Source organism: Myotis brandtii, unplaced genomic scaffold, assembly GCF_000412655.1.
Source record: "Myotis brandtii unplaced genomic scaffold, ASM41265v1 scaffold36, whole genome shotgun sequence".
Taxonomy (NCBI): Eukaryota; Metazoa; Chordata; class Mammalia; order Chiroptera; family Vespertilionidae; genus Myotis; species Myotis brandtii.
In genome coordinates, this window is record NW_005363836.1 from 5,285,629 (window position 1) to 5,298,192 (window position 12,564).

The 12,564-nt window shown below is 40.6% G+C and overlaps 1 protein-coding gene across 1 annotated transcript in view; it reads right to left on the reverse strand.

Moving 5' to 3' along the window:
* Positions 1–9,916: 9,916 nt before the first annotated feature.
* ASB17 (ankyrin repeat and SOCS box containing 17) overlaps positions 9,917–12,564 on the reverse strand; it is a 14,821-nt gene continuing 12,173 nt past the window's right edge. The window contains exon 3 of the mRNA XM_005871927.2: positions 9,917–10,198. Coding sequence (XP_005871989.1) covers positions 9,992–10,198 — 207 coding nt within the window. The 3' untranslated portion in view covers positions 9,917–9,991. The remainder of the gene's footprint in view (positions 10,199–12,564) is intronic.

Consider the following 12,564-nt stretch of genomic DNA (forward strand, 5'->3'; position numbering starts at 1 on the left):
GGAAGGGAGAGGGATAGAGAGTTAGAAACATCGATCAGCTGCCTCCTGCACACTCCCCACTGGGGATGTGCCTGCAACCAAGGTACATGCCCTTGACCGGAATCGAACCTGGGACCTTTCAGTCCGCAGGCCAACACTCTATCCACTGAGCCAAACCAGTTAGGACATAATATCAATTTCTTTACCTCATTTCTTGCTTCACAGAGAACATTTTATAGAACTATTTTTCCATAGGCGTGTGACTTACACCACCATTTTAGAATTTACCCACAGGTCATTGTTGTTTCATAAATGGACAAAATAAAATGGAAGACCGTCAGTTGTTCAGTAACTGTAAAGAGCTGCTGTCTTCTCAAACACCTTATTGTTACAGTTCCATTACAGTAAATGACTTATTTATATAATCTCAGCCCATAATCTCAGCCCAGAGGCCTAAGATAGAGAAGTTATTTTTTTCTTGGACAATTAAGTTTCTGGAACTCAGGGTATACATTCAGTAGTCTTCAGAATTAATAGTAATTTGGCCAAAAAATTATTCAGACTGGTTAGGGCCCTATTTTTGTTGGCATACACATATTTTGCCTTATAAATTTATTATTAATATGTTTGACTTTATTAAACTTTTTCAGTATTCTAAGTACATATTAGTAACAAGATATATTGAAAAAGTTATAATTCAAATTACACACATACTGTTGGAAGAGTAAATGTTAAGTTAGTGTTAGTATTTACATTTGATATCCTACATAATAAAAGCTTAATATGCAAATTGACTGAATGGTGGAATGACCAGTGGAACGACTGGTGACTATGATGCTCACTGACCACCAGGGAGCATTCGCTCAATGCAGAAGCTGCCCCCAGCCCACAGGCCCTGGCCAGCCAAGGCTGGTGCCAGTGGGGACCCCCCGATCGCCCCCCTGGTTGCCCCACAGATCGGCCCTGATTGCTGGCCCAGCCTAGGGACCCTACCCGTGCAGGAATTTCATGCACCAGGCCCTAGTTTAATATTCCTGCACTTGGGGGGTGGGGGTCTCTCAGCCCAGCCTGCGCCCTCTCGTAGTCCAGGAGCTTTCTGGAGACGTCTGACTGACAGCTTAGGCCTGCTCCCCGGCTCAGGGCTTCTGGCTGAAAAGCGCTTCCCCTATGGGAGTGCACTGACCACCAGGGGGCAACTCCTGCATTGAGCGTCTGCCCCCTGGGGGTCAGTGCACGTCATAATGACCAGTTATTCCACTGTTCAGTCGATTTGCATATTAGCCTTTTTTAAAAAAAATTTATTTTATTGATTTTTTACAGAGAAGAAGGGAGAGGGACAGAGAGTTAGAAACATCGATGAGAGAGAAACATCGATCAGCTGTCTCCTGCACGCCCCCCACTGGGGACTGCACACCCCACTGGGGATGTGCCCACAACCAAGGCACATGCCCCTGACGGGAATTGAACCCGGGACCCTTGAGTCCGCAGGCCGACGCTCTATCAACTGAGCCAAACCAGTCAGGGCTTAGCCTTCTATTATATAGGATATTCTCTTATACTACTTATATTCCCCATTGTCCTGTTTTAGGAAGAGAGTACCACAGTATTTGAATTTGACTACTAGCTATATTTTAATTCATGGCCTTTGAAATGAAGAATATTTTATGCAATAATTCCTAAAACCAGTTAGATAATTTAAGCTTGTGGCAAATTTCTAGGAGGCACTGGGGAGGAAGAGGGCATGCATATTGTTTGGGAGGATAGGGAAGAAAAGGGAGGAAGCAATAAAAGGCAGAGGGGAGCAGGCATGGAAGAGAAACAGGCATGCAGAGACAGGTGCAAAGTATTAAATATACTGAATATCATTTCCTTAATTGTATTAGTTTTCCTTTAGATTTAATCCCAATATTAGATTCAACCAGACTTTTAAGAAATTTTTCATCATTTAGAGCTTTTGATGTGCAGCTGATTAATTTCTTTCATTTTAGATTTGGAATTCTGAAAAAATTTGTATCTTCTTAAAATTAAATTACTTTTTTAATCTTTTTGTGTGTAACAGAAACATAAAAAAAGCAAAGTACACGAAGATATAATTATTATGTCATGGTACTATAGAAAGAGGTGAATACTAGGAAGACAAGCCATTTAAAAAAAAATTTAAGGTCTATTTGCTCTCCTCTTTAGGCCTCTTCGCCTTTGCCTTTCTCTAAAATTATAAATCATTATCTCATAATCCAGCTTTTTAAGATAACTGTCCATAATGTTGTAGCAAATTCCTTTAATTTCCATCTCAAAGGCATTCTTTTAGTCTGTTCCACTTTTCTCCTCACATGAAGTCATCTTTTTTAAGGCTAGGGGTAAGATATGTGGGAGGGGAGGGAAAGGGCAGCTTATGCTTATGCTTAGGAAGCAATGCATTTGTTTATTTTAAAATTTATATACTGTAAAATTAATTTATGATATACAGTTTTGGTTAAATGGTACACATTTATGGATTTTTGGAACCACTACCACAATCAGGACAGAGAACAGTTCCATCACCCCCAAATGACTCCCTTAGTATTATCCCTTCATAGTCAATTCCTTCCTTGACCCCTATTACAGGGAATGATTAAGTAATCCTTCCCTATATATTTTTTCCTGGAATGTCGAACAAATGGAATCATATAGCATGTAACCTTTGAGACTGGCTTATTTTACTCAGCATGTGTTTTAGAATGTATCCTTCTTGTTGTGCCTTTTTATTGCTGATTAGTATTTCATTGTTTGTATCACCACAGTTTACCAATTCACTCTTTGAAGGACATTTGGGGTTTCCAGTTTTTTGTAATTATGAATAAAACTGTTACAGACATGCATGTACAGATGTTTGTGTGAGTGTTGTTTTAATTTATCTCAGTTAAATAGGAGTAAAATAGGTCCAGCATGTCATAAGTATATATTTAACTTCATAAAAAGCAGCTAAATTATTTTCCAGAGTGGCTTTACTATTTTGTATTATGATCAGCCATGTAGAGAGAGTTCCAGTTATCCCACATGTTCTCTGTACTAGGTATAGTCAGTTTTTTAAAGATTTAATTTAGTATAGAACAGATAACATACTAGGTGCTAGGAGTACAAAAGATGTCTGACCTTGAGGTAGATATTTCAGGAGTAGTAAAGAGCAAATATATATATTAGAGTTGAAACACCATGTAGTAAGTACAATTATAGAGGAACATATTAAAAAGGGTAGTGGCACAAAAAAGTATACAGTTGTTTGTGGGTCAAGGGAGTTTAAAAGATAGTAAAGTATACCAGATATTTAGGAAGAGAAAAGCATTTTAGAAGGATCAGCATATGTAAAAGCAAAGAAATATGAAACAGTAAGCAGCTTGGTTTAGCTGGGGTTAGAATGTGTATGAGAGAGCAGCAAAATAGAGCAGCAAAAAGATGAATCTAGGTGCTTAATATAAATTTCTCCTATACACCCCTGAAGAGTTTTAAGGAGTGTTTGTTCTCACAGGGTGGGAGAGGGCGATGGTGGTGGTAGTGGAGGGATAGCATGATTAGATTTCCATTTTAGAAAGATCATCTGAGTGATAGCATGAATGATTTGGGGAAGGGTGATTGAAACCATAGTAAAGGAGACCAGATTGTTTAAGAGACTATTTTGGTAGTCCAGTAGAGAGTTGACCATTAAAGGTAGAAGCAGTGAGAGTAGAACAGAATTGTGGGGATGAGGGGAGGAGAAGAGAAAAATGGAGAGAGTAGAGTGACTCCTGGAAGAGAAAAGATACTGATTTGCAAGCTACTAAGGAGATTTAGTGAAAGATTAACAAGATTAGTGACTCATCACTTTTTTGCTGAAGGGAGGTATTATGGGTTGAATTGCCGCCCCCTCCCCCCCCCACACACCCCAAAAAAGATACCTGAAGTCCTAACCCTCTGTACCTCAGAATGTGACCTTATTTGGAAATAGGATAATTTCAAATGTAATTAGTTAAGATAAGGTTATACTAGTAGGGTGTGCCCCTAATTGAATATGACTACTGTCCTTATAAGAAGATTGCCATGTGATTACAGAAGATTGGAGTGACACTAGGGTTCTTAGAAAACTACTAGAAGCTAGAAAGAGGCAAGGAAGGATTCCCCTACAGGTTTCATAGGGAGCATAGCTCTGCTGGAAACTTGATTCTAGTTTCCAAAACTCTGAGACAATTCATTTCTGTTATTTTAAGCCATCCTGTTTGTGTTACTTTGTTATGGCAGCCCTGCCAAACTAAGGGAAGGATTAAATGTGATTATGGGTGTTGAGCCCTCAACCATGCTGAGAAATAGGGAAGTAATAAGAATTCCAATGAGAAGCTCTAGAAATTTAGGTGTTGCTTATTGCCCATCCTCTAACATAGATATGAGACATGTTCAGTAAAGGTGATGACTAGACCAAATTCATTAAGTTCCCTTTACTGTTGAAGATGTAAGAAAAGGAGGAATGGAAAAAAACAAATGGAAATCAGAGAATAAATGTAAAATGATTTGCTGAAATATTTTCCCAAACAAATGACTTTACCTGAATCAGCACTCTAGTGTTTCTTTATAAGCTAGACTAAGTGTATTTTTAATACTTCTTTCATATTAGCACATTTTTAACTATCTGAATTAGATTAAAAAGTTATTGAGTTAGTACTGTGCTTAGAGGTGTGTATCATGACTGTTGGGCTAAACATATAATAAAATGTCAGAGGGCCAGGTTTAGTACATTTCTCAGTTGAATAATTCCTTGCTATACCATCTATCACCATGATGTTTGGTAAATCTATAATAATTAAAGCATAATATGCTAATTAGACCGGACAGCTGAACGACCTTCCAGACATCATTCTGGACGAAGCTGCTGTGGCAGGGGCCAAGGCAGAGGTTAGGGTGACCAGGCAGGCAGGCGAGCAGTTAGGGGCAATCAGGCAGGCTAGTGGTTAGGGGTGATCAGGCAGGCAGGCGAGTGGTTAGGGGCAATCAGGCAGGCAGACAGAGGGGTTGGGGCGATCAAGCAGGGGAGCGTTTAGGAGCCAGTGGTCCCGGATTGCGAGAGGGATGTCCGACTGCCAGTTTAAACCGGCAGTCAGACATCCCCTGAGGGGTCGCGGATTGTGAGAGGGTGCAGGCCAGGCTGAGGGACACCCCCTCATGCACGAATTTCATACACCGGGCCTCTAGTTATATATAATTATGTTTATGCTACTATTAAAAATATTCAAATGTTAATATACAGTGTGTACTATGAACTTCTATATACTTATTTATGAGCTTAAAATATGCAACATTATAATTAAGTATAGTTCAATTCAGTATATAAATTCAGTCCAATAATGCATTTGTACCTCACAGGAATGAAAATGGAAAGAAAGGAAAAGCAAGTAACCTAGTTATTTTGCCACTTTGCTGTTTCCATGCTGTTCTTTAGAAACTTAAATCATATAGTTTTGTTTTTTGTAATCCTCACCCGAGTATGTGTTTTTTATTGATTTTTAGACAGGAAGGAAGGGAGAGGGAAACCGAGAGAATCATTGATGTGAGAGAGAAACATCTATCAGTTGCCTCCCATACACTCCCTGACTAGGTATCGAACCCGAAACCTGGATATGTGCCCTGACTGGGAATTGAACCCAAGACCCTTTAGTGCACAGAATGATGCTCCAACTGAGCCATACTGGCCAGGGCTAAATCATATAGTTGTGTTTTTTTTAATCTTACTATAAAATCAAAATAAATACTCTTTACCTATGAATTGTCAAAGTTTTTGATGGTTCTCAGATTGAAGTAAACAGTAAGAATGGATACTATCTGATATAATCTATCAAAATGTATCCTCAAATACATAGTGATGAGGTGGGGAACAGAATCTCATTGTCAAGAACTGTGATAGGCCCGGCTCGTGTGCTCAGTGGTTGAGCATCGACCTATGAACCAGGAGGTCATGGTTCGATTCCCAGTAGGGGTGTGCAGGAGGCAGCCAATCAATGATTCTCTTTCATTATTGATGTTTCCATCTTTCTCTTCCTCTCCCTTCCTCTTTGAAATAAAAATGTATTTAAAAAAAAAAGGGGGGGGGACCATGACTGCCTTGCTATGTATGGTGACAGATGTTGACTTATTGTAGTCATCATTTTGCAATATATACATATATTGAATCATGTTGTTTTATATATAAAATGAATATATAGTAGCCTCTTCTTACCTGTAGGATATGTGTTCCAAGGTCCCTAGAAGATGTATGAAACTGTGGATAGTCCTAAACCCTATGTATACTATGCTTTTTCCTATACATACCGTTTCCCTTGAAGGAGGTACTTGACAGCTTCTCTTTGACATATGTGAATTGCCAGCATCACTATTCTTGCACTTTGGGGCCATTATTAAGTAAAATAAGGGTCTTTGAACATAGACACTGGGATACCACAGTTGGTTATCAGATCAGACAGTGACCATGTGACTAACAGGCAGGAAGCTCCTACAGTCTGGATATGCTGGACAAAGGGATGATTCACATCCCAGGCAAGATGGAGCAGGATAGCACAAGCTTTCTCATGCTACTCAGAATGGCATGCAGTTTTTAAGCTTACAAATTATTTATTTCTGCAATTTACCATTTAATATTTCAGTCTACAGTTGACTGTGGGTAACTGAAACCATGGAAAGTGAAACTGTAGATGAGGCGGGACTACTGTAATATCATATGTCATTATATCTCAATGTAAAAGAAAAAAACTATAAAGGGTCCAAGGTTTTTCCCTTACTTGCAGACTAGCAGTTTAGCCTACCATAGTTTGATGTTTGTTGTCAGAAGACAAAAAAGTCCTGGGTCAAAAACAAAAGACTTGATTACTAGTGGCTGAGCATGCAGCTGGGTGGCATGTTTGTGTTGGTTCCATGCATCCCCATCCTCTGAAACATGGAATGGTCCATATAGATGTGCTCACAATGGATTTGTGTTACAGCTAAGGAACCCCAAGCTTGGGAAACTCCAGTCTTTTCTAATGAGCTTTAAGCAAACATTCTCTACCTTTTCCCCCTGGGAAGACATTACCTTTTCCTTAGGAGACACTGAGCAACCTACCCTCTGCTCATAGGGAGACACTGTCTCTACCTTTCAATGCTGCTCACTATACAAACATCCTTAAAAAGGTAGTCAGTGAGCACTCGCAGCCGCAGGTACAGCATCAAGCGGCTGCTGGAGGCGAGTGGTGCAGAGGAGCCCCCTGAGGCTGCGCCCGGCAAGGGATCCCGCAGCCGCACACACGCCACACGCACACGGTGGAGAACCAGTACTCCTACTAGCCCAGCGCCAAGGCCCTGATGCCACCAGACCCGCCTTGCAACCGCCATCGTGTCCATCGTCCAGGGGACCCTGCTTCCCTGCAGGTGCTGGCCCCAGTCCCGTGCTGGGTGGGAAAAGCGAAGCTCTTCAATGAAGACATAAATGTTATTAAAGAGCCTGTTTTAAGGACTGGGAAAAAAAACCCAAAAAGGAATGAGGTGGCCAGTGTCTTTGCTCATAGGACAGGCAGAAAAATGAGAGAAACACGGAGAATTCTCTACCAATTCTCGTATTTGTGTTGTCATGGTTTGACCTCAGAGTTTAATAGAGAAAAGTCTAGTATTCTAAATATTAGAAAGGGGCTAAAAAGTTGTAGTTGAATAAATTCCAGTTTTTTAAAAGATAGGATTCTTTGTAAGCAAAGAACATATATATTTAACTAATAATGTTTTCAATTTAATGTAATGTTGGATCAAAATTATCTTTTTGCATCAAAATGTATATAATTTAGGGGTGGGTGAAATGTGTGAAAGTGGTCAAAAGGCACAAACTTCCACTTATAAAATAAAGAAGTTAATAATACTCTATTGTATACTTGAAAGTTGCTAAGAGAATAGATTTTTTATTTTACTACTACTAGTGGCTTGGTGCATGAAGTTTGTGCAAAGGGGTGGGGTTGTCCCTCAGCCCGGCCTGCACCCTCTCCAATCTGGGACCCCTCGGGGGATGTCCGACTGCCGGTTTAGGCCTGATTCCTGTGGGATTGGGCCTAAACCAGAAGTTGGACATCCCTCTCGCAATCCAGGACTGCTGGCTCCTAACTGCTCACCTGCCTGCCTGCCTGATTGCTCCTAACCACTCTGCCTGCCAGCCTGCTTGCCCCCAACTGCCCCCCCTGCCAGCCTTTTTGCACCCAACTGCCCCCCCTTGCTGGCCTGCTCACCCCTAACTGTCCCCCTGCTGGTCTGCTCACCCCCAACTGGCCCCCCTGCCCACCTGCTCACCCCCAACTCCCCCCCCTCCCGCTGGCCTGATCACCCCCCACTTCCCTCCTCTCCTGGCCTGACCATCCCTAACTGCCTCTGCCTTGGCCCCGCCACCATGGCTTTGTCCAGAAGGATGTCCAGAAGGTCTCCTGGTCTAATTAGCATATTATTCTTTTATTAGTATAGATATTTTTAATCCTCACCTGAGGATTTGTTTATTGATTTTAGAGAAGGAAGGGGTGGGGAGAGAGAGAGAAACATTGACTGGTTTCCTCCCATACACACCCTGGTCAGGGATCAAATCTGCATGTGCCCTGAATTGAACCCGCAACCTTTTGGTGTATGGGATGATGCTCCAACCAACTGAGCTACCTGGCCAGAGCAAGAGAATAGATCTTAAATGTTATCATCACATGAAAAATATTGTAACCATGTGTGGTGATCATTTTGGAATATATGCATATATTGAATCATTATGTACACTGGAAACTTATGATATTTGACAATTATATCTCAACTAGAGGCCTGGTGCACAAAATTCATGCACGGGGGTATGGGGGTCCCTCAGCCCGGCCTGCACCCTCTCCAATCCAGGATCACGAACCATTGGCTCCTAACTGCTCACCTGCCTGCCTGCCTGATCCCCCTAACTGCCTATCTGCGCTCCCCTCCTGGCCTGATTCCCCTAACTCCCTATCTGCGCTCCCTCCTGGCCTCATCCCCCTAAGTGCCTATCTTCTCTCCCTTCCTCTCTGCGCCCTTCGAGTCCCAAAGAGCTCTCGGCCATGGCCCTGTCCCCATCCTGGTTGGTCATTACATGATGGTGTCCTGGCCAATTTGCATATTCCTCTATTATTAGTATAGATTAAAAATACTGCCCTGGCCAGTATTTTTAATCTTCTTGAGTGAGTTTTAGAGCATCAGCCTACGAACTGAAGGGTCTTGGGTTCGATTCTAATCAAGAATACATGCCCAGGTTGCAGGCTCGATCCCCAGTAGGGGGTGTGCAGGAGTCAGCCAATCTCATCAATGATGTTTCTATCTCCTTCTCCTTCTCCCTTCCTCTCTGAAATCAATAAATATATATTAAAAAATACTACTGAGCTAGTATTTAAATATATTATATACCAAACCACCAAAGCCCCATATTGTAATTTAAGGCAAGTTATTTAAAAATGTAATCCATTTCTGTCATTCTACTTCCAACTGCTACCCTTTAGTTGACTAATTCTTTATATTTGCAACTATGGCTGCCACAGAATTAGAATTTCTTCTCAAAGAAGGCATTACATCTTAATTTCCTTGATTATTCCCTACTGCCAACTATAATATTTTAGTTGCAAAATAACTTAGTAAATAAATATGTGTTAATATGATTGCATAATATAAAAGTACTATTTATCTTGCTTACTACATGCTAATAAGAAGAGCTTGAGAATTCAGAACATTAACATGATCAAAATTTCCACAAGTAGCAAGAATGCTCTAAGGTAAGACAACCGTTAAGAGTGGACTAAAAGGGTAAATATAAAATATGTAAGTAAAATGCCTATATTTCTTCCACAGTATAGAAAGGTAATGGGAAGAGCTATATGTTGGTTTAAAATTGTCTCATTTAGGGTGTCATGTGAATATTTAATGCAATCAAAATTTGCATGAAGTTAATAGTTTATTAACTTCTAAGCCATACAATGGTGAGTATCCTTGAAGAACTCAGAAAAAACACGTGTTAACTTTCTAAATTCAGGTAATTCTGGAGACGAACAGGAATTGGAAGTGAGAATATCCCATTTGGGAGCATGTTGTTGGTCAGTAGTTGAGACCTGATGGTTATTCTGCAAAGATGTAATAGTTCACATGGATCCCTGTATCTCGTTGAAGGTATGTAGTCGAACCAATCTGAAATAATTGGACGTCTTCCTAGATTTAGCTGCGTCTGAAGAAAAGGGAAACATTTTAATTTTGTAATGTTAATCATTGGATGAGTTCAAGTAGGATTTTTATTTAAATTAATAAACTATATCTTAAATTTATATGACCCTTATATTTTTTCTAAAGCATTTTCATCTGAGGAAAATATTTTTGTTCCCATTTCATTATTACAACTATATATACACTTTAATATGTGTAGGGCACACATTATTTCTTACAACAGTGAACCTGTATATGTTTTTAATTTTAGACAGATCATACATTTGTTTTTTTAACTTTATTTTCATTGTTGACACTATTACAGATGCCCACCTCCACCCAGCCTCTGCTCCCCTTCTCTCTGACCATCACCACACTGTTGTCTGTCTATAGGTTATGTAGGTTATGCATATATGTTCTTTGGCTAATCTCTTCACCTTCTTTCACCTAGTCACCCTTTTCCTCCTCCCCTCTGAGAAGTGATAGTGTGTTCCATGTATTCATGCCTCTTTTACTATTTTGTTCACTAGATTCCACATGTAAGTGAGATCATATGGTATTTGTCTTTCTTTAACTGGTGAAGTACATGTGTTATTAGAGTAGTGTTGTCAACTTGGTTATACACTAGAATTATCTAGGGAACTTTAAGATATACCAGTGCTAAGGTTCTACTTCAGAAATTCTGATTTGATCTGGGTTTGGGCACAGACAACATAAATCCTAAAAGTTTCCTCAAATGGTTCTAATCATTATAGAGTACAACTTCATACTGCTAAGCCATGAGAAGACCTAACAGGAGGTCCATCCAGATGAAAAGACTAAGTCTTTTTTTTTTTTTATCAGACAAAATAGACTTTATTTTTTTTGATTAGTTAAATCTTTATTGTTCAGATTATTACATTTGTTCCTCTTTTTCCCCCCATAACTCCCCTCCACCCAGTTCCCACTCCACCCTCCTCCCTCACTCCCCACCCACTGTCCTCATCCATAGGTGCACGATTTTTGTCCAGTCTCTTCCCGCATCCCCCTCACCCCTTTCCCCCCCAAGAATAGTCAGTCCACTCCCTTTCTATGCCCCTGATTCTATTATAATTACCAGTTCATTCTGTTCATCAGATTATTCACTTGATTTTCAGATTCACTTGTTGATAGATGTGTATTTGTTGTTCATAATTTGTATCTTTACCTTTTTCTTCTTCTTCCTCTTCTTAAAGGATACCTTTCAGCATTTCATATAATACTGGTTTGGTGGTGATGAACTCCTTTAGCTTTTCCTTATCTGTGAAGCTCTTTATCTGACCTTCAATTCTGAATGATAGCTTTGCTGGATAAAGTAATCTTGGTTGTAGGTTCTTGCTATTCATCACTTTGAATATTTCTTGCCACTCCCTTCTGGCCTGCAAAGTTTCTGTTGAGAAATCAGCTGACAGTCGTATGGGTACTCCCTTATAGGTAACTGACTTTTTTTCTCTTGCTGCTTTTAAGATTCTCTCTTTGTCTTTTGCTCTTGGCATTTTAATTATGATGTGTCTTGGTGTGGTCCTCTTTGGATTCCTTTTGTTTGGGGTTCTCTGCACTTCCTGGACCTGTAAGTCTATTTCTTTCACCAGGTAGGGGAAGTTTTCTGTCATTATTTCTTCAAACAGGTTTTCAATATCTTGCGCTCTCTCTTCTTCTGGCACCCCTATAATTCGGATGTTGGTACGCTTGAAGCTGTCCCAAAGGCTCCTTACACTATCTTCGTATTTTTGGATTCTTTTTTCATTTTGCTTTTCCGGTTGGGTGTTTCTCGCTTCTTCGCATTTCAGATCTTTGACTTGATTCTTGCGCTCCTCTGGTCTGCTATTGGGTGTCTGTATAATAGTCTTTATTTCAGTCCGTGTATGCTTAATTTCTAGTTGGTTCTTTATCATAGCATCGAGGGTCTCATTAGTTTTCGTGACTCTCTCCTCAAGTTTATTGACAGCTTCTAGCACATTTTTGCAAGCCCTCAAAATTGCGATTTTTAGCTCTATATCCTCCATTTCTGTCATGTTTTTTTGTCTCCGCATTTTTTATGCTTTCTTGGTGCACCCCCTAGTGGTCTTTGTGCGCAGTCTTGTTCTAGTTGAGCCTTGATTGTTGTAGTTAATACTAGAGGGATTTGACCACCAGGCCGACTGGCTGTGTGAATCAGCTGTGTCTGCCGCGGAAAACTTCTGTCCTCTGGGGAGGTGCTAATCTAGCCTTTGCCTGAGGCGATCCGGCAAATGGCTCTGCGCAGGGCTTGGGCGGGGCGGGATCAAACAGGGCGGGCGGAGGGAGCAGTTATGGCTGCCCTCAGTCCCGTTCCCAGAGGCTCTGCTTCTCAGAACCCCAGGAACCGCTGCAAACCTCAGAGAGAAAGCTGCC